The 26,176-nt window shown below is 44.7% G+C and overlaps 1 protein-coding gene across 1 annotated transcript; it reads right to left on the bottom strand.

Moving 5' to 3' along the window:
* Positions 1-405: 405 nt before the first annotated feature.
* Positions 406-24,447, bottom strand: c2cd3 (C2 domain containing 3 centriole elongation regulator). The gene is made up of 35 exons (XM_045218016.1): positions 24,284-24,447; positions 23,456-23,725; positions 23,192-23,349; positions 22,838-23,040; positions 22,571-22,737; positions 22,322-22,454; positions 21,923-22,075; positions 21,175-21,313; positions 20,832-20,947; positions 20,508-20,711; positions 19,997-20,106; positions 19,675-19,793; positions 16,428-16,559; positions 15,944-16,187; positions 15,584-15,831; positions 15,050-15,201; positions 14,662-14,905; positions 14,320-14,503; positions 12,307-12,490; positions 11,814-11,986; positions 11,538-11,670; positions 10,589-10,763; positions 10,392-10,485; positions 9,995-10,075; positions 9,245-9,892; positions 8,661-9,002; positions 8,304-8,442; positions 7,556-7,620; positions 7,224-7,429; positions 6,868-7,001; positions 6,429-6,575; positions 6,069-6,265; positions 4,932-5,832; positions 4,654-4,762; positions 406-1,426 (listed from the first exon to the last, which is right to left on the bottom strand). Exons 1-35 carry the CDS (start codon positions 24,333-24,335, stop codon positions 1,292-1,294), a joined length of 6,891 nt encoding a protein of 2,296 aa, XP_045073951.1. The 5' UTR covers positions 24,336-24,447; the 3' UTR covers positions 406-1,291.
* Positions 24,448-26,176: the final 1,729 nt, after the last annotated feature.

Below are 26,176 nucleotides of genomic sequence, written 5' to 3'. Positions count from 1 at the left end.
GCTTGCCCGTCCCTTGTCACACATATTTCCATGACATAAGTTGACCTGAAAAGTATGCGTAAGCCTGTGTCGTACATGAGATATGTTGACACATGGCTGGCTCAATGATTTGTCTAGTATGCGATGACAATGATCCGATTTTGATATCGATTCAAACCAAATGATGAGTCAAGATTCCACACTTTCAACTGCATTTAGTTCCTTTTTTTGGTAAAAAACATTACTCCAAAAATGTATATTCTAATCATGTTAACAAAAGGTTAATATAATCAATGTATCCCTTTTGGGAGTATAAGACATTATGCAACATTATGTCAGTCAGTCTCACAGTTTACAACAGTCAATGTTCTGTTGAACCTTAAAAAAACATGCATTTAATTATATCTGTGGAAAAATGCAAGACTCTTCCATACATCATTTATTATGTAATTGGTCATTTTCAGTAACACTGACCAACCGATATGCAAGATACAGTAGAGTTGTCCTAAACTCAAAAGGTCTCACATCCAATGAATTTCATTGCAGCAGGGAGCCAAGGCAATAAGACTTGTTGAAATAGTGCTGACCTAAATTAGACTACAATAACTATGTAACACTCCATAATTATATATTTTTCTAAAACACCCATGCACCCATCCACTCAGCCAATCCATACATGTCCCTGAGAGGCTGTGTGCCTGAGCTAGTGCATGTTTTCAGTCAGAAGTTCCTACAGTCTCCTGGTTTCAGGAAAATAAGTGTCTTGTGAATAGTGTGTGACTGCCTGGTGACGCAGAGAATAGAACAATGTAGCCCTATTACATACATTTCCTAACACTAGCCCACTAACCCTGACAGCTGCTGAAATCCAAACAAAGGTGACGTCACTAAGAACAAACTGTTCATCACTTTGTTGGAAAAACAAGGACAACTGCTAAATGACTTAAATCTTAAACTGGGCAGGTGTCAACACTTGATACCCTGTTGACTACTTGACAAAATGTTTTCCCCGTGACAATAATCCTTAAAAGGCTATGGGAGTCTCCCACATCAGTGATCATTGGTGCACACAGTAATAATACATTTAAAAAAACATCAGTTACACTGGCAAACCATTTAATTTATAAAAACAATAGAAAAACAGTATTTAAATTAAATGTACATATTCTTTACATAATTAGAAAGCACTGTCCATGAGCTGCCACTTATGTAATCAAGATGTGGTCATTCATAAACCTTTAGAAAACATACACTCAACCTTATATACAGCACGACACACAATATCAAATAGCATTTAGAGAAAGTGCTAATGTTAGTCTTTAAAATGAGATGCAAATATCTTTGCTATTCTCTTGGTCTCTTCTTTCTTCATGGACGACGGTGGTATATTGGGCCTGGGACGAGGAACGCGCCGACAGAGAATCCCATGTCTAAGAGAGCTCTTTTTCTGTAAAAATGAGATTCAATCTATTGTTTAGCATAGAAACTGGCATATTGTTCTTAGTTTGCAAGCAAACAACATTCACCATTAAGCTTTAAATGGAGATAAAAAAAACATGATAATGCAAATAATTAAATGTCTACCATTGTGTGTCAATGAGTCAGTCCTTTCTCCATCAAAACGGAACCAGCCCCACATTGGTCAAATACGTACAAATATGTGATCAATCACGCTGAGCTCTACACTTAAAAGGGCTGGTCAGATGTTTGTTTTAATATTAGCACAGAGTGACTAGCAGGAACCAGTTTTCTCTGACATGTCCTGCGAACTCTGTAGTCCCATTGCGTGATAAACAACTGCACCTCCACACCCCCTTCTTGAAACTGGATACATGCCAGTCTGACGCAGGGGCCCGGACAGGCAGGCATACCTCCCTATCACCACAGTTGCCCTTTAGTTATTTAAGCTGTTGAACTGAGTTATGAGCCAAAACCAAATTATTATTCTCATTAGAACAACAACTCCTGAGCTATTAATGATAAATGTTGATTTCTCACAAATAGTAGACCTAAATCTCCCATAGCCAGACTGCCCAGTGACTGTGACCTCACAGTTAAAGTTCAACACATCGTTGAGACAGAAAGACACTCAGGGGTTCTTGTTTTATGATATTTCAGCCAATGACATGCGGAGCGCCCTGAGTCTCTCCCTCTCTCTAGAGATGAGCCTAATGGTTATTTTCTCCTTAGCTCAATAGCAACGCAAACAATTTGAGAGAGATCCCCCCCACTGCTAAATAGTTGGGTCAATCCTCAGGGCAGAAAGGACAGTTCCTCTCATGATAAAAGCCCCCACCCCAGAACTATATTTTAAGGCAGGCAGTGGCCTCTTATACTATTAGCTGCTGCACTGGCTCAGTTCGTGCAGTCACTAGACTGGTCTAGACTGGCTCAGTTCGTGCAGTCACTAGACTGGCTCAGTTCGTGCAGTCACTAGACTGGCTCAGTTCGTGCAGTCACTAGACTGGCTCAGTTCGTGCAGTCACTAGACTGGCTCAGTTCGTGCAGTCACTAGACTGGCTCAGTTCGTGCAGTCACTAGACTGGTCTAGACTGGCTCAGTTCGTGCAGTCACTAGACTGGTCTAGACTGGCTCAGTTCGTGCAGTCACTAGACTGGTCTAGACTGGTGCACTCTGTGTGACTCCTATACTGGTCCCCTTTACTTGTCTAGAGCCAAGCTGGACGAGGAATGGCACATAGTGACCAACTAGTAACTACACTGCTCAAAAAAATAAAGGGAACACTTAAACAACACAATGTAACTCCAAGTCAATCACATTTCTGTGAAATCAAACTGTCCACTTAGGAAGCAACACTGATTGACAATACATTTTACATGCTGTTGTGCAAATGGAATAGACAACAGGTGGAAATTATAGGCAATTAGCAAGACACCCCCAATAAAGGACTGGTTTCGCAGGTGGTGACCACAGACCACTTCTCAGTTCCTATGCTTCCTGGCTGATGTTTTGGTCACTTTTGAATGCTGGCGGTGCTTTCACTCTAGTGGTAGCATGAGACGGAGTCTACAACCCACACAAGTGGCTCAGGTAGTGCAGCTCATCCAGGATGGCACATCAATGCGAGCTGTGGCAAGAAGGTTTGCTGTGTCTGTCAGCGTAGTGTCCAGAGCATGGAGGCGCTACCAGGAGACAGGCCAGTACATCAGGAGACGTGGAGGAGGCCGTAGGAGGGCAACAACCCAGCAGCAGGACCGCTACATCCGCCTTTGTGCAAGGAGGAGCAGGAGGAGCACTGCCAGAGCCCTGCAAAATGACCTCCAGCAGGCCACAAATGTGCATGTGTCTGCTCAAACGGTCAGAAACAGAGTCCATGAGGGTGGTATGAGGGCCCGACGTCCACAGGTGGGGGTTGTGCTTACAGCCCAACACCGTGCAGGACGTTTGGCATTTGCCAGAGAACACCAAGATTGGCAAATTCGCCACTGGCGCCCTGTGCTCTTCACAGATGAAAGCAGGTTCACACTGAGCACATGTGACAGACGTGACAGAGTCTGGAGACGCCGTGGAGAACGTTCTGCTGCCTGCAACATCCTCCAGCATGACCGGTTTGGCGGTGGGTCAGTCATGGTGTGGGGTGGCATTTCTTTGGGGGGCCGCACAGCCCTCCATGTGCTCGCCAGAGGTAGCCTGACTGCCATTAGGTACCGAGATGAGATCCTCAGACCCCTTGTGAGACAATGTGCTGGTGCGGTTGGCCCTGGGTTCCTCCTAATGCAAGACAATGCTAGACCTCATGTGGCTGGAGTGTGTCAGCAGTTCCTGCAAGAGGAAGGCATTGATGCTATGGACCGCCCGTTCCCCAGACCTGAATCCAATTGAGCACATCTGGGACATCATGTCTCGCTCCATCCACCAACGCCACGTTGCACCACAGACTGTCCAGGAGTTGGCGGATGCTTTAGTCCAGGTCTGGGAGGAGATCCCTCAGGAGACCATCCGCCACCTCATCAGGAGCATGCCCAGGCGTTGTAGGGAGGTCCTACAGGCACGTGGAGGCCACACACACTACTGAGCCTCATTTTGACTTGTTTTAAGGACATTACATCAAAGTTGGATCAGCCTGTAGTGTGGTTTTCCACTTTAATTTTGAGGGTGACTCCAAATCCAGACCTCCATGGGTTGATAAATTTGATTTCCATTGGTAATTTGTGTGTGATTTTGTTGTCAGCACATTCAACTATGTAAAGAAAAAAGTATTTAATAAAATTATTTCATTCATTCAGATCTAGGATGTGTTATTTTAGTGTTCCCTTTATTTTTTTGAGCAGTGTATGTCCTCCTTTAGCATTGGTATGACAGGATATTAGCACTGGAAGATGATGACTTGGCAATTTCAAGACTGTAGAGCAACGCTGGCAGTTTCCTTATTAGTCAGCAGTGTGCTCCATACACGTGCCTGATAGAATGAATGACTCAATATTCTGTAACCCATGGCTCGAAAATGCAACGAGAGTGAATAAGTCTTACGATCGATCATCTTACAGCATAATTTGCTACTACTCTAAATGTTGATCTGTGTCTCAGTTACTCATGTCTAGACTTGCAAAAACCTGCTATAATAGCATATTCAGGCTCATCCCATAAGCAGAAGAAAAAGGCGATTGAGGCAGAGAGAGAAAGAGGAGGGGAGAGGGCTGGTACTGTACTTACTGGGTCAGAAGAGGCCAGGGGGAAAACGGGTGCTATGCGTAGAGCTCTCATAGAAGCCTCCATGTGGTGAGATGAGAGGAAGAAATTAGGGATCTCCACAGGGTCAGAGCTGGACAAGAGGCAGTTAAGGAACAAGCAAAAACCAAGCATGCACGTACTGTATTTATTCTTGGGTCCATGTTAAAACTGTAAACATTATATCAATGAAACTCAGCTTCAGCTAAACAGTTAGAATAACAAAGAGAGGTAAGAAAACAACGCTGACAATCTAAGGATACTGTTTCGACTTCCTGTTGTCTTCTCTGTGTAGGAATGTTTCTGGCTGATATATGTCAGACATGCCAACGACATGTTCTGTGTCATCTTCTGAGAAAGCAGCTGTGTCGTACAACAACCCGGGGATCTCATCCTCTGACAGAGCATCTCTGTCAACAGGAACCCTGCTAGCAGTCTCTCCACTACACAATAAGGACTGTTCATGTAGAGGAGCAGTGATGGACTCCTGATGTAGTGCTGCCTCATGGTCAGAGGTTTGGAGTGTCCTCTCACCATCATTAACCGTGTCTTCCTCCTCGTCTGTGTCTGGTCCATGAGAGAACTCAGAGTTAACATGTTGATCCCTCTCCTCTAGTCTGCTGCCTATGGGCTCACCAAAGCTCCAAGCCTGCAGGGTGTCAGTCTGCAGACCTAACCTCTCCCTCTCCTGTTGGGTGAGGCTGGGCTGGTAGGAGTAGTCCGAGGCTTGGTGCTCCTCTGGTGCCTCCAGACTCTCCAGAGAGGCTAGGTCTGGGTCTGACAGCAGGCTGGTCCAGGGGCTGGTTCTGTCTGTTAGAGATGTAACCTCATTCAGAGGCCTGGGCTCCACCACTGTCTCCTCATAATCTCCATCCTCCTCCTCCTCTCTGGGACCTCCCCCTTCATCATCTTCAGATGCAGGGGCCTTGTCATCCTCTTCATCAGCCTGAGAATCACTGTGTTCCTGACACGTACATGGTACAGGTGAAGGGACAGGAGACAAGTCCTCCTGGGGGGAGCCGGATGCTTTATGGGAACATGGAGCACTCTGGGGGAATGTTTCAGAGCCCTCAGGCAGAAGGTGGTCATCTGGAACAGGGGGAGTTGTTGAGCTGCTTTGGGGGCTAGAAGGTATTGTCTCCAAGCAATGATGTCCCTGTAGACCTGGAGAAAGGAAAGGGATGTGTTGAGTGGCCTGACTGTAATAATAGTATAATAACAATGTATTAACAAGGCAATCTCCAAGACTTAGACATGAAGGAACATATTTTGGACACCCTTTGAATAGGTATGCAACCCAAATCGGATCCTATTCCCTATATAGTGCACTACTTTTGAACAGAGCCCTATGGGAATAGGGTGCCATTTGGGACCAATCAGGAGAAGTATGAGCATCTCACCACTGATGAGGTTGTTAGCCTCCCCTACCAGGCGGGTGGACTTGAGGAGGAGCTGGGAGGAGTCTGTGTCTGAGTCCCTGTGCTCGTCCAGTCTGGAGCGCTGGCCCTGGCCCTGCTCACTCAGAGAGGGGAAGGTAGGGGTGGACAGCTTACGGCTGAAGTACCTCTGGATATCATCCAACTCACTTAGGTTTTTCCTGGAAAAAACACAACAAGCATATTCCTTATTGAAAAGTTACATTGGTGACACTTTCTGTGTGGGCATACAGTAAACACAGTCCTGCCCTATGGGCCATGGTCAAAAGTAGTGCACTACATAGGGAATAGGGTGCCAGATTCTTATGGATGGAGGCACAGTACCTGAGTGCTGAGAACAGAACAGAGCTGGAGGGATGGGCGTCCCCTGCAGCAGCACTGGTGGGTCGGCCCACTCCCCCCTCATGAAGACTCTGGTGGTACAGTCGCACCTTGTCCATGTGCACATCATGCCGGTCACCCTCACTGGACCTGAGACATTGGGGAGGAGGGGAAGAGCAGGAGGAGAAGGAGAAGGAGAGCAGGAGGATTAGGGGGAGAGCAGAAAGGGGGAGAGTGGGGGGGAGGAGGAGGAGGAGGAGGGGGATAGCAGGAAGAAAAAAAGGTAACACCATTACATTTGTTGAAGTGGTTCTCCAAAGTGAATTTCAGGTAGGTTTGTATGATACCATACACTTTATGTTGCATCTCATTGAAACTGATTTCTTGCATGTTAAAGAAAGAATTGTGAGGGACAGAGCTAGAGAGACAAGCCCTAGAGTACCTTTCTGACAGCAGCCTGTCTAGACGGTCGGGTGTGGAGTTGATTCTCTGCTCTGTGTAGCGGCTGATGTGGGAGGGGAAGCTGCTGTATGTGGCTGTGGTGTGGTAGTAGAGGGGGAGAGTCTGGAACAGAACCTGCCAAATAAACACACGCACCACGGCTGTTAAACCCACAAAGATATTGAAGTAGTACAAAACACTGATGCACTCAAATCCTTTTGTGACTGCTATGAGCCATTCTGGCTCAGAGAAGGCTACTTACCTACATACTAAATGCTAAGTTGCTTTAGGAAGAACCTAATACAGTTTTGCTCATCTCAGGGTCAGACTAACAGTAACAGCCACTGCTGTACTCACTGAGGAGTCTTTGTTGCCATCTTCACACACAGCTTGTCTCTGACCCCGCAGCTCCTGGACTCCCTTCAGTGGGGAGACAGACACTTTGAGCTGGCCCTGGCACTGGCCATTGAAGTCAGTGATGTTGTACCAGCCACACACTGACTGGAAGCCTGACAGGAGAGGGGACAGGTCTACTGAGGCAAACCCAATCACCCGCTCCACATCTAACAAGACACAGGACCAATGAAGAAGTGCATTAAACATTAAAACAACACTAACTTTATCCCCTTCAAGAATTGTTGGCTGTTAGCTAGAGTATTACTGTGTGTTACTACATTGCTGCACTGTACCTCCTTTGTGCCAGACTTTGAACACCAGGGACTGTTGTGGATCCAGAAGAAGTTGCTTTGACAGCCTGTGATTATCAAACAGTATATTAGTTCAGCGTGACATGGTCTGACTGAGGGTGTTCTCAACTAAGCATGTTCCAATAATCTCAACAGCACATTTGTTCATAATCATCCAAACAACCATTAATATGGATTGATAACCTTTACATCTTTGGGCCCATTAAGCCTGAATATTACATAAACAGTATGTGTTGCAGGGGTTAAAACAAAAATAAATACCATGAGCAGAGCTGGGCGATATCCCCCCAAAAAATCAATTTTGCGATAAATTGCCTGAATTGATGTGATAATGATAAATAGAACAATACATTTATAACATTAATGTGCACCACAGTTTATTACAATAATCCTTTATTATCGAACTTCACATTTCTCTAGTATAGTCTACTTATCGTAATGAACGATATCAGCTAAATGCCTGCGATAAAGTGATTGGTATGGTTGGTGTTAATTATTTTTGATTTATCGTCCCAGCTCTACCCATGACAAGTCGATCTCAGATCGATTGTCTGAGACCATCAGGGTTTTATGGAAAGAGGATATTTTGTACATGTATTAAACTGAGTTTTGACCAAATGTTTTAAAAGAATCCATATGACGGAAATCCATCTCAGTGACGGAGAACTTTAACCCCTGTGTGTTGTCTAAAACTCTGAAGTAAGCTATAGATGGTACAAAGGTAGTCTACCTGCACTCCTGCTGGTGGTCCCAGACGGGGCAGTGACTGTCTGCTATGAGAGCTGTGGTGACTGGTTCAGCAGAGTCAGCCGTGATGTAGGACACACAACAACTAGGCAGCCCTCCACTACGCTCAGCTAGAGGACAGCCTGCCAAGGAGACAACACAACACTCACAACCATCAGACTCATCAACAAGATGTTAAAGGAAACAATCAAAATGGATGACCCTACTGGAAGGGATGCGTCCCAAATGGCACCCTATTCCCTATATAGTGAACTACTTTTGATCAGAGCCCTACACAATAGTCAAAAGTAGTGCACTAAATAGGGAATAGGATGCCATTTGGGAAGTAGCCTATGTGTACCTTTAAGACTGAGGTGCATGGCTCTGTCCACAGTGATGGTGACAGTGAAAGTGTCCTCCATGCTGACCTCACAGGGCTGTGAAGGCTCTACACTCATGGAGGACTTGGTCTGGTGCCTGCTGGGTGTTCCAGACTGTCTGGACACAGCTGCTGTGGATGAGGGGCCTCCCTGCCCTCCCTCCTCCTCCTCCTCTCTCTGGCTGTCACAGTCCTCCTGGTCCTGGCTGTCCCCTCCTCCAGGTGTCTGCTCCTCTGGGAGGGATCCAGGGGTCAGGGTGATGTGAACCCTCAGAGCAGCTCTACTCAGATCTGGGGCGGAGCGCCTGAACAGGGGGTACACACCTACACAAACAAAACACAGGTGTGTTACTGACGACCCTTATGTAACATTATATTACAACATAGCATTTACAAAGGCTAGATAGTCATTGATTAGTTCGAGGTCGTCATTGACTGTTAGTTATATCAATACTGTGCTATTTAGTACTTTTTTTCTATTTAACTCTGCTAGTGTCCTTGGGTATCTTGAAAGGAGCAAATAAAATGTATTATTTTTTATTAAATGTATTATTAGTATTACGTACCACTGAGATTCAGCTTGTGCCTTGCCATCTTGGCCAGGGAGGAGAGGTCCACAAAGGCTGAGCCCACCAGCCGGTCCATGTCATGAGGCCTAGGTCTCCTGACCTTCCCAAAGGCCACCCACACCTGCACCTCCAGCTTCTCCTCCCGGAGGTACCACAGCAGGGGCTGGCTGCTCCTCAGCTCCACTGTCCTGCTTCCTCTGAAGGCCACCGTGGCCAGGCCCTCCTCCCCTCCACCTCCATCCTCCTCCACAGACAGACCAGGGTGTCTGAGCTGGGAGCAGAAGGCCTCTCCGTCGTAGAGTTTATATCTAAAGTAGCAGTAGGTGGAGCGCTGCAGCTCGCTGTGTCCAGGCAGGAGGAGACAGTGGACAGGCAGCCAGGCTCTGGGCATAGACACGGTGAGGGACACGGTCCTCCGAGTCTCAGCCCACGCCTCTCCCTCGTTGGGTGGCTCCTCTTCCTCCTCCTCCACCCCCTCCTCCCTGCCCACCTCCCAGCCCAGGCCCCGGGCGGCAGTGATGACCCTCTCTCTATCTGCATGGTGGGCAAAGTAGATGGAGACGTCCAGGCCGCCCACGAATATGTGATGTCTGGGAGATGAGGTCAGGTCCTGAGGCAGAGACACTCCAAACCACCCACTGATACCTGGGAATTCACAACACATACTGTACTGTTAAGCAGTCTGTTGGTTGGTAAAGACTGACCTTATAACAGCACTGACTGACTGTATTACACAGCATACTGGACCTGTTCTTTTATGGATGAGATCAGCCAGCTGAATTCTCACTGTACCCAACAGAGTATTCTTTGATCTTGGGCTGACCATCACTGCAGTAATAAAACAAAATGCATAAATACATAAATCACATTGGATCAAGTTTCCATCAGTGTTACATTAGGAACATGAGCAAACGGTGAAATTACATTGTATAATAACATTTCCTTGTAACAATTGACGTTAATATACAACTTGTAGGATCGAGTACTTGAGCTGCAGTGAACCAATGATTGTCAATTGGATATATTAATGTCTGATATGGCTTTTGTTTACAATTGCACCCAATAAATACATTTATAAATAAAATAATTCATGCAGACAGTATTCTGATTGTATGACTAAACCCCATTGCAGCTGCTTCCTCACCCTTGCGACTGTCTCTATTCCAGACAGTGAAGACAGCTGTGGCCTCCTGCAGGAGCTCAGCCAGGCTGCAGGTCTCCCCAGAGCCCCTCTGGACCTGCATGAACCAATGAATGAATTCATTCATGTTTTATTGTCCCATAGGAAAACTTGTGTGACAACAATACAAGCATTCATCTACATCATGTGAGCTCCATCACCTGCAGTTCACAGGGGAACTCGGTGTGGTGGTCAAACTCTGGGCAGAAGGTCCTGGCGGACACACGGGTACTGCGCCTCTCACTCTCAGGCAGGAAGGAGAGCTGGGCAGTAACGTACACGTTCACCCCAACATCAGCATAGTACTGGAACATTTCATCTTGCTCTGACAAAGCCCTGTAGGAGTGTATGTTTGTTAGAAACAAATTGAGTGTGAATGCAAATGTATTGTAAAGCACTAGGCCGGGTTACTGTAAAGCACTTTGTGACAACTGCTGATATAAAAAGGGCTTTATAAAACAAATTTGATTGAAATGCAGTGAATATTTATCATAGTGCAGCTCCTACTACTCTTAAACCTTTGGATGCCATCTACCATAGTGCCCTTCGTTTTGTTAAAGGTGACAGTTTTCATACTCATCACTGCATCAAAACGTTGGCTGGACTTACTCCTTTTTTATTTACAAGGCCCTACTTCATAAACTTCCGTCTTATCTAATTTTGCTGTTGAAGTATAGACACTTGAGTTGCCTAACCCATTCACAGGATTGGTTAACTCAAGGTTCCTAGGTTCTCCACCGAGCTAGGAAAATCTGCTTTTAGTTTTAATTCACTGTATTTCTTGAACAAAATAAAAAATACATTTAATCTTGATGGTCTGGTGCCGTTCGGGCAATTTAAAGTATTGATTGTGAACTTATTTGTGGAGGAATGTAACTGTTTTCTGGGTGATTTGTGAAGTTTTATTTGTGCTCACCATGACTGTGTTTTTGTATTTTAATGTGTGTGTGAGGGGGGTATAATGTGTATTTATTTATATTGTATTTAACAGGGCGTACTTGGAAAAGAGACCTAGGTCTCAATACGTCATCCCTGTTTAAAATAAAGTTAAAATTAAACAAAATATTCAGAATAGAGATGATTGGAATAGAGAGGGAGACATGGAGGTACCTTGCTGCTGCCTGTAGTCCTGCTGCCCTGTGCACCTGAACCACCATGGTCACCACCCGAGAGACAACCGCCCCCCTCCTTACATCAGAGCTCAACGGACGTTGTTTGTAATGAACATACACATCAAGCAATCCTTGGAGAGTACATACAAAGTTAACTGATCAAATACTGAACAAATGTAAGAAATCTGAAAAGTGTATTGATTTCAGGTTCTGTAACTACAGTACAGCATTGCCAAAAGGAGTGCCTTTGATAAACGGTGTGCGTGTGTGTTACCTGAGGGCTGAGGTTGGCGTCCAGCAGGGCTGTCAGTCCTGGGCATCAGCGGAAGGGAGAAGACCTGGGCTTCAGTGGGCTGTTGTCTCTGCATGGTCACCATGGCACACAGCTTGGACAGGGGCAGCATCCCTTTAGCCACCAGCTGGTCGCGGACATTTGGGTAATAGTACCTGCAAAGGTGGGTCAAATAAATTATATTAAGCCACCACTAAATTGTGTTAAAGTGAAGTCTAAAATAAACAATGGAAGCTTGAGTGCCAATCTGTTTGTGCTATCATGTCAACTTGTCACTCATTGTCATGCCAAACATGGCTTGACAATGACAGCAATTGAGTTGACAAGAACAGAAACAGATCTGGACAAGGCAAAAACAATGTTACATTGTGTATACTGGCCTCTAGTGGTCAGGAAAGACATCACAGATGATGTCCCAAATGGCACCCTATTCCTTATATAGTGCACTACTTTTGAACAGGGCTCACAAACTGACCTGCACCACACTTCAAACAGGATGCCTCCTCCGTTGGTCAGTCCCTGGCTGGAGAAGGAGCTGAGGAGCAGTCTCTGGACTGGGACTCCTACAGGAGCCAGCAGCACATGGCTCTCACTGTGGCCAAACACTGGGTCAGGAACACACAGGGTAGTGGTGGTACGGAACTGCCTCAGATTCACACCTAGAGAGGAGAGAAACGGACAGTACATTAGCAGAGGACAAACAGACAACCTCAAACCCTCATGTCAAACGTGATAAATGTGTATTCAAGGCTAGAACAAGAAACATATTAGTGCAGTGCTAACTATTATAACATTGAGACAAAGGGCCCTGGTCAAACGCAGTGCACTATATAGGGTATACAGTGAGGGGAAAAAAGTATTTGATCCCCTGCTGATTTTGTACGTTTACCCACTGACAAAGAAATGATCAGTCTATAATTTTAATGGTAGGTTTATTTGAACAATGAGAGACAGAATAACAACAAAAAAATCCAGAAAAACGCATGTAAAAAATGTTATAAATTGATTTGCATTTTAATGAGGGAAATAAGTATTTGACCCCCTCTCAATCAGAAAGATTTCTGGCTCCCTGGTGTCTTTTATACAGGTAACGAGCTGAGATTAGGAGCACACTCTTAAAGGGAGTGCTCCTAATCTCACCTTGTTACCTGTATAAAAGACACTTGTCCACAGAAGCAATCAATCAATCAGATTCCAAACTCTCCACCATGGCCAAGACCAAAGAGCTCTCCAAGGATGTCAGGGACAAGATTGTAGACCTACACAAGGCTGGAATGGGCTACAAGACCATCGCCAAGCAGCTTGGTGAGAAGGTGACAACAGTTGGTGCGATCATTTGCAAATGGAAGAAACACAAAATAACTGTCAATCTCCCTCGGCCTGGGGCTCCATGCAAGATCTCACCTCGTGGAGTTGCAATGATCATGAGAACGGTGAGGAATCAGCCCAGAACTACAAGGGAGGATCTTGTCAATGATCTCAAGGCAGCTGGGACCATAGTCACCAAGAAAACAATTGGTAACACACTACGCCGTGAAGGACTGAAATCCTGCAGCGCCCGCAAGGTCCCCCTGCTCAAGAAAGCACATATACAGGCCTGTCTGGTTTGCCAATGAACATCTGAATGATTCAGAGGAGAACTGGGTGAAAGTGTTGTGGTCAGATGAGACCAAAATCGAGCTCTTTGGCATCAACTCAACTCGCCGTGTTTGGAGGAGGAGGAATGCTGCCTATGACCCCAAGAACACCATCCCCACCGTCAAACATGGAGGTGGAAACATTACGCTTTGGGGGTGTTTTTCTGCTAAGGGGACAGGACAACTTCACCGCATCAAAGGGACGATGGACGGGGCCATGTACCGTCAAATCTTGGGTGAGAACCACCTTCCCTCAGCCAGGGCCTTGAAAATGGGTATTCCAGCATGACAATGACCCAAAACACACGGCCAAGGCAACAAAGGAGTGGCTCAAGAAGAAGCACATTAAGGTATTGGAGTGGCCTAGCCAGTCTCCAGACCTTAATCCCATAGAAAATCTGTGGAGGGAGCTGAAGGTTCGAGTTGCCAAACGTCAGCCTCGAAACCTTAATGACTTGGAGAAGATCTGCAAAGAGGAGTGGGACAAAATCCCTCCTGAGATGTGTGCAAACCTGGTGGCCAACTACAAGAAACGTCTGACCTCTGTGATTGCCAAGAAGGGTTTTGCCACCAAGTACTAAGTCATGTTTTGCAGAGGGGTCAAATACTTATTTCCCTCATTAAAATGCAAATCAATTTATAAAATTTTTGACATGCGTTTTTCTGGATTTTTTTGTTGTTATTCTGCCTCTCACTGTTCAAATAAACCTACCATTAAAATTATAGACTGATCATGTCTTTGTCAGTGGGCAAACGTACAAAATCAGCAGGGGATCAAATACTTTTTCCCCCTCACTGTATGGTGGGACACAGACAAAGACAAGAAATGTAAACATTAGCTATTTGCTTACTGCACTCTAAAAGATTTGGGTCTAGACTTTGAGCAGGAGGCTCCTCCTGAGTAGGGAAGGTGTACTGGACATAACAGTCAGCCTCCCCCCAGACTGTAGACTGTAGTGGTGTCAGCCCCTTCACGCTCTCCACTTTCACCACAAATAGGTGCTCTCTCATAGACTCCTCGGGAGACGGCTTCACCTGGAGGATAACAAGGATCAAACTGTTACAAGGACCTCTGTAATTGAATTTAACCTGAAATCCTGGACTTGTATGAATAACATTGAGCAGCGAAATCCTGAAACAACTTGATTAAAAACAACATTTTAAAGACAAAAAAAAAAAGAATAGTTAATAACATTTTGTTCCTTATGTGGTTGGTGATCCAGCAAATGGGCTGGTCTTGGGAGATGAGACACAGAGGCAAGTTCTTCCTCCCGCATACGCTGCAGAGATACTATTTGGCCAGATAGGCCCATGGCTAGAAGCACCCGGAGGTTGCCCTTGATAATGCCTGAAAACACGTCAATGACTGGCATGTAGCTGTCCACCCCTAACACTGGGTACTGAGCTTGCAGCAGAAGGTGGGAAATCTTGGGGTCTCTGAAAAAGAAAGAAGAATGAATCAACCAAAAACACATTGCATTGAGTAGTTGTTTCCATAATAACAGGTATTATATGATTTATTTATATATAGTACAAAGGGTGAGTTATAACAAGATATTCTTTTTGAAACCCTTCCCTCACCTGAAGGACATGTAGAACTGGTGGAGGGGTAGTTTGACCAGCCCTAGGAGCCGATCCTGCCCTGAGTTTCCTGCTCTCTGCCAAACCTCAATCACCATCACATTGTTCCTCATCCTATCCAACAGCCTCGAGGTCAAGGCCACAGGAGCCACCTGAGAAACACAGTATTTAAACTCAACATCTAACAAGCAGATAGAATCACATTATAAGGGCACCCTATTCCCTTTATAGTGCACTACTTTTGACTAGGCTGAGGGCCCATTTGGGAGGTGTTTTCATTGCCTGTGTTATAAATACCCTTAGCCAGTGGAGGACGGTAGGAGGAGCTATAGGAGGACGGGCTCACTGTAATGGCTGGAATGGAATCAATGGAACGGTATCAAACATATGGAAACTACATGTTTGACTCCGTTCCATTTAGACCATTCCAGCCATTACAATGAGCCCGTCCTCCTATAGCTCACCCCACCAGCCTCCTCTGCCCTTAGCTGCATCACACTGACAGGGTATAAAATTATCTGTTCCTTCAGTTACCTGTACAAAGTTGAACGAGGGGTTTGTCTGGCCCCAGCTGGTCACTGATCTGGACGTCTCATCCTGGCCAAAGAGCTTACAGTTCAGGTAGACATTAGGAGGCTGCATGGGTCCACAGTTAAAGTCCTTTCCATTAGGCACCATGAGCAAAGCATGCAGCAGCACCTCACTGTCCTCCTCCTCCACCACCACCTGATAGGCCTGAGGTCTGTGAGGAGATGTCTGGAGGCTGGTGAGAGGTGAGGGACCTTGTGGGGAAATAAGAAAAATATTTATGTGACTGATTTTTGGTTCCTAGTACTCCTTTTATTTGTTTACACACGAGGATTTGAGTTGAGCATGTTCTCTTCCTTTACTGACCTTGAGGGGCCACAGGTCTTTTTCCCGTCCTGGAATCTCTATTAGTAACAGTAGATAGAGGGATATCCTCCCCTCTTGTGTCCTGATGCTGAGGCCTAATGGTCGTCATGTCCACCCTGGAGGGGCTAGCATCTCTCTGGGGACTGGTCAGGGCACGGGAGGGGGCTCTGGAACCAGCTCCAGCTGACCTTTGACCATTGGCTGATGAGAAATCTTTGTTGTCTGCAGCCAATTCAAGTGACACCTGGAGAAACAAAGAGGGAGATTTATTGAGATAATGAGTAATATTTCAACACTACACTCAACAACATGTCAACAACCTCCTAAATATGATGAACGTAACAAAGGCAGTGTCCCAAATGGTACCCTATTCCCTATGTAACCCTAATCCCTATGGGCCCTGATCAAAAGTATGGCACTATAAAGGGAATAGGGTGCCATTTGGGATGTACACAAAATGGTGGACAGTGGCAGGCAGGCTCACCTTGAGGGAGCCGATGTCCTGGCTCTCACCAGTCCCCTGCAGACTCTGGACAGGGAGAATGATAGTCTGACTCAGCTGTTCCCTCTGCAGAAGACATCGGAGTGGGAACACAGCCTTGCCAATGGCTATAGGCTGCAGAACACAACACAGAACACATCCATGAGCATTCAGGTGCAATATACCATCTATATACTATCTATACATACAGTGCATTCGGAAAGAATTCAGACCCCTTGACATTTTATTACGTTACAGCCTTATTCTAAAATTGATTAAATTGTTTGTTTTTTCTCCACATCAATCTACACACAATACCCCATAAAGACAAAGCAAAAACTGTTTTTTAAAGACATTTTTGCTAATGTAATACAAATTAGAAATATCACATTTACATAAGTATTCAGACCCTTTACTCAGTACTTTGTTGAAGCACTTTTGGCAGCGATTACAGCCTCGAGTCTTCTTGGGTATGATGCTACAAGCTTGGCACACCTGTATTTGTGGAGTTTCTCCCATTCTTCTCTGCAGATCCTCTCAAGCTCTGTCAGGTTGGATGGGGAGTGTCGCTGCACAGCTATTTTCAGGTCTCACCAGAGATGTTCAAATCGGGTTCAAGTCCGGGCTCTGGCTGGGCCACTCAAGGACATTCAGAGACTTGTCACGAAGCCACTCCTGCGTTGTCTTGGCTGTGTGCTTAGGGTCATTGTCCTGTTGGAAGGTGAACCTTCGCCCCAGTCTGAGGTGCTGAGTGCTCTGGAGCAGGTTTTCATCAAGGATCCCTCTGTACTTTGCTCCGTTTATCTTTCCTTCGATCCTGATTAGTCTCCCAGTCCCTGCCGCTGAAAAACATCACCACAGCATGATGCTGCCACCACCATGCTTCAATGTAGGGATGGTGCCAGGTTTCCTCCAGACGTGACGCTTGGCATTCAGGCCAAAGAGTTCAATCTTGGTTTCATCAGAACAGAGAATCTTGTTTCTCATGGTCTGTCAGAGTGACCATCGGGCTCTTGGTCACCTCCCTGACCAAGGCCCTTCTCCCCCAATTGCTCAGTTTGGCCGGGAGGCCAGCTCTAGGAAGAGTCTTGGTGGTTCCAAACGTCTTCCATTTAAGAATGATGGAGGCCTCTGTGTTCTTGGGGACCTTCGAAGCTGCAGAAAGTTTTTGGTATCCTTCCCCAGATCTGTGCCTCGACACAATCCTGTCTCGGAGCTCTACGGACAATTCCTTCGACCTCATGGCTTGGTTTTTGCTCTGACATGCACTGTCAACTGTGGGACCTTATATAGACAGGTGTGTGCCTTTCAAAATCTTGTCCAACAAATTGAATTTACCACAGCTAGACTCCAATCAGGTTGTAGAAACATCTCAAGGATGATCAATGGAAACAGGATGCACCTGAGCTCAGTTTCAAGTCTCATAGCAAAGGGTCTGAATACTTATGTAAATAAGGTATTTCTGTTTTGTTTGCAATAATTTCAACAACAAAAAAAACTGTTCGCTTTGTCATTATGGGGTATTGTGTGTAGATTGATGAGGATATACACTACTGTTCAAAAGTTTGAGGTCACTTAGAAATGTTCTTGTTTTCGAAAGAAAAGCAAATTTGTTGTCCATTAAAATAACATCAAATTGATCCGAAATACAGTGTACACATTGTTAATGTTGTAAATGGCTATTGTAGCTGGAAACGGCTGATTTTTAATGGAATATCTACATAGGAGTAGTTTTTGGTATCTCTGCCTAGGTCAGCATCCTGGAGTCGCCTCTTCACTGTTGACGTTGAGACTGTTGTTTTGCGGGTACTATTTAATGAAGCTGCCAGTTGAGGACCTGTGAGGCATCTGTTTCTCAAACTAGACACTAATGTATTTGTCCTCTCGCTTAGTTGTGCACCGGGGCCTCCCACTCCTCTTTCTATTCTGGTTAGAGACAGTTTGCGCTGTTCTGTGAAGGGAGTAGTACACAGCGTTGTACGAGGCGTTGCATGGCGTTGCAAAATGGAGTGATAGCCTTCCTTCTTCAAGATCCCTTTTACCCTGTACAAATCTCCCACTTTACCACCACGAAAGCACCCCCAGACCATCACATTGCCTCCACCATGCTTGACAGATGGCATCAAGCACTCCTCCAGCATCTTTTCATTTGGTCTGCGTCTCACAAATGTTCTTCTTTGTGATCCGAACACCTCAAACTTCGATTTGTCTGTCCATAACACTTTTTTCCAATCTTCCTCTGTCCAGTCTGTGTTCTTTTGCCCATCTTAATCTTTTATTTTTATTGGCCAGTCTGAGATATGGCTTTTTCTTTGCAACTCTGCCTAGAAGGTCAGCATCCCAGAGTCGCCTCTTCACTGTTGACGTTGAGACTGGTGTTTTGCGGGTACTATTTAATGAAGCTGCCAGTTGAGGACCTGTGAGGCATCGGTTTCTCAAACTAGACACTAATGTATTTGTCCTCTCGCTCAGTTGTGCACCGGGGCCTCCCACTCCTCTTTCTATTCTGGTTAGAGACAGTTTGCGCTGTTCTGTGAAGGGAGTAGTACACAGCGTTGTACGAGATCTTCAGTTTCTTGGCAATTTCTCGCATGGAATAGCCTTCATTCCTCAAAACAAGAATAGACTGACGAGTTTCAGAAGAAAGTTATTTGTTTCTGGCAATTTTGAGGCTGTAATCGAACCCACAATTGCTGATGCTCCAGATACTCAACTAGTCTCAAGGCGGCCAGTTTTATTGCTTCTTTAAATCAGCATAACAGTTTTCAGCTGTGCTAACATAATTGCAAAAGGGTTTTCTAATGATCAGTTAGCCTTTTAAAATGATAAACTTGGATTAGCAAACAACGTGCCATTGGAACACAGGACTGATGGTTGCTGATAATGGGCCTCTGTAGATAATGGGCCTCTATGTAGATATTCCATTACAAATCAGCCGTTTCCAGCTACAATAGCCATTTACAACATTAACAATGTCTACACTGTATTTCTGATCAATTTGATGTTATTTTAATGGACAAAAAAAATGCTTTTCTTTCGAAAACAAGGACCCCTAAGTGACCCCAAACTTTTGAATGGTAGTGTATATTTTTTTAAATCCATTTTAGAATAAGGCTGTAAAAGTCAAGGGGTCTGAATACCTTCCGAATGCACTGCACATAACTTTGGTAAAGCAGCACAGAGACTTGGTTACTGTACAATAAAACATAAAAGAGAGTCGATTTTTGTTGTCATACAAGTGTCCACATACTTTCTTCTGGGAGCTTTTCCTGGAGTAGATGTTAAATGAGAGTTCTGTTCCCCACCACTGCTTAATAGTTGACCCACTGAAGTGGACAGGAAACACACCTCGCCGCTGGAAGTTCACCACTACAATGCAGAGTGAGACAGACATCTTTAACAAAACCTTCATGTTATCATTCCTAATAATGCACAATACAAAATGTAATATCAAACTCTCTGATAATGCTAAAGAAATGGGCATGCGTCCTAAATGGCACCAAAAGTAGTGCACTATATAGGGAATAGGGTGCCATAAGGGACACAATCTTTGACAATGTGAAAAGTCTTACCTCCTCCTGTAACTTTACTAGAGAAGACTTGTGTCACCTCTGCTGCCATGGCCTGACTAGGATCATGCCTGCTGGAAGCTACAGGGAACAGGTACTCCACAAAATAGGAGCTATGAAAAGAGAGACTGACATGTAGCAGGAGCAGACATAGAATAAAATAAATAAATTGGTCATTTAGCAGACGCTCTTATCCAGAGCGACTTACAGGAGCAATTAGGGTTAAGTGCCTTGCTCAAGGGCACATCGACAGATTTTTCACCTAGTCGGCTCGGGGATTAGAACCAGCGACCTTTCGGTTACTGGCACAACGCTCTTAACCACTAAGCTACCTGCCGCCCCTATTAGGACATAGGACTTCTGTATTATAATGGTAATCAAACAAAAGGCGAGACAAACATATTAAACATTGGGCGTGTTAGCTTTGCATCCTAAAGTGAAATCTCCACTCAGCCAGGGAACCAAGTGATGCAAAACGAATGTGCCCATTGGCATGTTTCATTATGGTGCATACCATTTCTTAGAAGAGAGGGGTCGAGGAGGTTTCCCTTTGCCAGAGATCTTCCTAGGTGTGGTGGTGGTGCTGTCTGGAGGCACAGTCAGGGAGTGGATCACCACTCTGGCCAACCGAACCCCACCTAGGACAGTGAGCTGATCCATACTCAGCCCAGGAAGCATATCCTCAGTCCCTGGATTCTGCACATCTTCTAAGTCCAGGCTGACATAGAAGGTTCATTACTGTACAATGACTTACGACATTTTGAAATCTTCAATATATCTTTAGAAAGTAAAGACAGAGACACCAGTAGAGACAACAGCAGAAATGAGGATAACTGACCCTCCACTTTTCTTTGGACCAGAGTGCCTCAGCTCTTCACCATCACCACTCTTCTTGAGATTCTTCTTTGGAGAAGGACCAGCCTTGTCGTCATCACTTGGACCGTTGTTACACATCTGAAGGACACAGAGGTAAAATAGTGACCCTAAAGGCTACAGTATTGCCAACGTAAACATCTATGGTAATATTTAATATCATATTTTCCATGATCCTGCTTTTTCAAACTTATGCACCTATAACTGACAACATTTTGTATTAAGGACTATAAAAAAGTGCAGATGGCCACCTATTGTTTCCTTGGTAAACAGAGGACTAGCGTTACTGACTAATGGCAGACACTCACAGGAGCTTTGTAGAAGAGGTTCTCTAGCAGGCTCTGGTCATACTGTGGGTCATTGAGTTCACTGTCTCCATACACACTGAGGAAAGAATCAGGAGGAGAGCCCTCTCCATCCCAGATAGGGAGAGCAGATCCGTTCAAACTAACAAGAGGAGAGAGAACACAACACACATAGTTACTTATACAACTATACTGCACAGTTACTTATACAGCTACAACGTATAACCAACTTGATACCAATTAAATCAAATCAAATGTTATTTGCCACAAGCGCCGAATACAACAGGTGTAGACCTTACAGTGAAATGCTTACTTACAAGCCCTTAACCAACAATGCAGTTTTAAGAAAAAAAGTGTTAAGTAAAAAATAAAAAATAATTGAAGAGCAGCAGTAAATTAAAACTAACAGTAGTGAGGCTATATACAGGGGGTACCGGTACAGAGTCAATGTGGTCCTCTGTAGCTCAGCTGGTAGAGCACGGCGCTTGTAACGCCAAGGTAGTGGGTTCGATCCCCGGGACCACCCATACACAAAAAATGTATGCACGCATGACTGTAAGTCGCTTTGGATAAAAGCGTCTGCTAAATGGCATATTATATTATTATATTATTATTATATTATATTATTATATTATAATGTGCGGGGGCACCGGTTAGTCGAGGTAATATGTACATGTGGGTAGAGTTACTAGGTAAAGACACAGTTTTGTTTGTTTCTTCATATGCTAAGATGGGGGTAAGGTAAGGCTACCTGCCCAGCAGCAGATCCACTGCCCTGTTCTCAGTGTCAGCAGCAGTACAGTCTGGGCTGAGGTAGTCTGGGGGACTGTGGGGAGACTGCAGGAGATTGGAGTCAGCATGCAGAATGTTCTGCAGTAGCCTTCCACAGGGAGGAATGGACGGCCTAGAGAAACAAAAACAAGACGAGTTCCCTAAGCCATTCATACATCTATGAGAGAGATTTTTAAAAGGCCTGGAGCCATATGTATCAAGCATCTCAGAGTATGTGCACTGATGTAGGATCAGATCCCCCCTATCCATGTAGTCTCATGCCTTATGATTTAAAGGGCAAAACTGATCTTAAATCAGCACTCCTATGTATTCTGAGAAGCTTGAAACATATGGCCCCTGATCTCAGTTTAATACTAACATTGGTGGTGCTCCTATGTTGTCCTTTGGAAGAGGTAGAGGAGTGTCTTTTAAAGCCAGTTCAGTGTTAATGTCAGACTTTAAAGCTGATACCACCATGGCATTTCTAAGCTTGCTTCCACGCTCTAAAAGAACTAAAACAGGAAAGGATACAGTAGGGATGTTAGCAGAAGATAGACAGTTTCTCTATTGTACAAATATATGATCCCTTTTACAGTATGTACATCCTGATGCTGTAGTAGGCTACAACCTGAGAGTATGTCGTTGGCAGCCTGTCCGTGAGGCGATTCCTGCACTGTGGGATTTGCCACTCCCTGTCCATGTTGAGATCTACTATATGTTGGCTTTTGGTTCTCAAGTGCCACGTCAGTCTTTTTTTCCATCCTGGCATTTTGGAAGTACAAATGGTCTTTCCCTCTGAAAATATTACAAAAGCATGAAAGCATCACTGAAAAACGAGAGAGAGAAGCTGCTTGAACAGAAAGTAGGTCTATAAGATTAGGTAGACTATGTCTACCTTGGCGTATTGCTCCCTGATTCTTTCCCACTGTTGACAGAGAGTGGTCTGGACAAGGAGGGCACCACCAGAATGTTTGGCTGAGATGCTGGCTTCAATGTGGACCCGAATGCAGACACAGCCGTTTCGATACTCATGTCTGTGGTGGGAACTGAGCAGCTGCTGTCGTATGTTTCAGTCAGGGCCTCCAGAGCAAGCGATACCTGGAAAAAAGGTTAATCAAGAACAATCTGTATATAGACTCATCCAATTCACAGATGCCTTTTAACAGAGAATTTGGGAAACGCAAGATAAACCACAAAGCATCTATCAGAATTAAATAACACATTTTCAATTGGGTTGCTGCCTCCCTACCTGTAATTCTCCAAGCTTCTCAGACGTTGGAGACACCAGAGTGAAGAACCCACTGATGGAGTGTGACAGAGAGAGCCGAGAAATCCCAGCAACCTGAGCACGAGCAATTGGCAGGTGTTCTGGCTTTGTCAGCACCTCCAGCACCAGAGAGCCCATATCTGTAATACAGACAACACATTTAGGGAAAATCAACATCAGGTCATTTGAATATTTTGAAGCCAGCTTGGATCACACAATGTGGCATACCATGCATGCAAGAGTTACCTGTTAAGTAGGATGTGAACTGCTTCGGTCCACATCGGATGGGAAAGCGAGCTGTGGACTTCACGGTCTTCTGTGCCGTTTGTGACGCATCCCGTGGTTTGAACTGGGTCCCAATGGACGACTCTCCCCACCAGCGCAATCTGATAAAAGTTGTCGGGAAAGGCTTGGGGACTGTCCATAAAACTCTGCTTACTGTCACTCGTAGAAAGCATCGCAGCTGACCCTCAACCAGAGGAGGGAGGCTTGTGGAGGGGGACACATCACTGGGGACTGCGAAACAAAATATTGTCAATGTACCTTACATGATGTTACTTCATATCGTAAAAGTAGTTTCTACTACTTGTTTAAAAAATAATTACTAGCTCTGGTCAACGTGCATGAGTCGGATCTGCAATACGACGCATGCGCCTGGACAAAAGGCTGTCTGGCGGTAAAAAGTCGTTTATTTCGTATTTTGGAGAAATGACACCCTGTTCATACTGAGAAAAGTCATTCAGCACCCTAGAAACATCTTTACTTTGGTGTGTTACAAAAGTATATGGAGACAGTTGAAGTTACTAAACACAATCAGTACAGCAGGTAACGTTAACTGTTGTTTTCGCGCGATGGACCAGAGCTAGCTAGCAGCAACAAACAAGCGACATAAATTGGCTTAGCTACTAGGTCCATCAATTAGCAAGTATTCACTATATCCATTTAATTAGCATGCAACTAACTAGTTAGCAGTAAGCAGCTTCAAATGAGAATCTACATTTTCCACCAGTCACCACACAGCTCGCTAACGTTAGCTAGCTACTGAGATTGACGTTACTAGTCGTAGCTAGCTACCTTTCTTCCTGTTGCTTCCAATTTTGGCAGACTTCAATTTTTTTGTCTTCATTCCTTACCAATCAATGTGATATTTTTGACAATATTAAGCCTAAATTACATTCTGTAAACAAGTTGTCAGTGCAAACTGGCCCTGAGCAACAACGTTCGTTAACTTTCCCCAGTCCCGCCTCTAATCTAAAGACTGCCGCTGTTGTCCCGTGGTGCACTGTGGGAAGTGGAGTCATTGGGACTCCCCAACCTCTCATCACCAGCACCAGTCACCACCAGAGAGCAGCCCTGTTCTGTACAATACTGTAATGTATCAGATCCACCATCATCATAAAGGGTGAAACTAAAATCAACGTTCACAAATCCTAGTCTTCAATTCTTTGTGGCTACTGGGTTTGCAGGCTTTTGTTCCAAACCCTGCGGTAACACACAATTCAGCAATTCAAGATCTTGATGAGCAGCTTATACGTAAATCCAGATGTGCTAGAGCCCTCAAATTCAAATCTGGACCTTGAAGCCAGTTCTACTGCTTTTTTTTCATGCTTCCACTCTAATCAGGGACTGATTTAGACCTGGGACACCAGGTGGGTGCAATTCATATTAAGTAGAACAAAAAAACAGCAGTAGTACAGACTTTGTAGGGTAAGATTTGAATACGCCTGTGCTAGAGGCTAGAGCGGGGCTGGAACAAAACCCTGCACACATGCACCCAGTAGCCACCCCCGTTGTACACAGTAGCCTACTGATATAAAGTTCTGGTGCCACATGGCATCAAAGATCCACATTTTAATATCCCATTACTCTAGTTTATTTCCACTTGATCTACCAGACATTGGTTGCAACATATACAATTTTACTTCTCTACAATACAGTGTGTTCTTCTGGTCGTTGTAGGTTGATGATCTACTGTAAGTTTCCTCTCCTGATACAAGTCACATGTCTCAAATAGAGACTGTTTGGACAGTGAAGAAGAAACTATTCTTCTTCTTCTTTGGTATTATGCCAGTCTGCAAACAAACTAGGAAGAAACTATAAAGTGCCTAGCAACTAGGACCTCAGAAGCCATGTGTGTTGTAGTGATTGGGGCAACACTGAGTGCCAATGGATAGGAATTCCCACAGAGCAAAGTAAAGGCTGTTCCCTGTGAACTGAGGAAATTGCAAGTTTCACTGTTTCACAGCAGTCTAGTGTAAAAGAAAGCCACCACTTTTAGAAGAAACACTTATTGTCTGCCACTTTACTACAGTTGCAATAGTTTACATGTATGCAACAAATTGGTGCTGTAGCATAGCATTTCCCATTTTGTATGTTACATGGTTGGCTAAGACACTATTCAGTGTTCTATGACAATATTTCAGTCACCAAAATTGAGTTAAGCACAATCAGTGTTTCTGCAAAGTAAGCCTGTTCCACAACTTCATCAGTAGGGTTGGTCAGCGCATCTTTTAAATGTTTTATGCCAGATGGAGTATGATGGCATTTAGTCGCATTAAAATGATAATTACCTCCAGCTTTATTCTGCCCACTAATCCTGTTAGCAATTTCTATGTACCACATCAAATCAACCCCTCCCAACTGTGTAATTCTGCATTGACTTATATATTGAATATTATGCATTGAATATTACGACCACTTCTCTTTTCCAACTGCGGTCTGGGATTCCAAATGTAGTGTTAGTTCACCCAGTACCAGATGTCTCAGAGGGAACACCATTGTCATGCACTCGTTGAACTTCCTTGTTGTCATAGATGCAGTAATAGATAAACCTCTTAGCCAGAGTTTGGGAGGGCTCAACAATTAGACAGTACAGTACACTCAAATACAATAACACAATACGTGTCCTGTGCTCTCATATTAGACAGTTACATGGAATCAGACTGTACACTGATTTCCATATGCATT

Source organism: Coregonus clupeaformis, chromosome 6 (assembly GCF_020615455.1).
Source record: "Coregonus clupeaformis isolate EN_2021a chromosome 6, ASM2061545v1, whole genome shotgun sequence".
Classification (NCBI taxonomy): domain Eukaryota; kingdom Metazoa; phylum Chordata; class Actinopteri; order Salmoniformes; family Salmonidae; genus Coregonus; species Coregonus clupeaformis.
The sequence above is the reverse complement of the archived record's forward strand: the minus strand, read 5'-3'. Positions and strand labels throughout refer to the sequence as shown.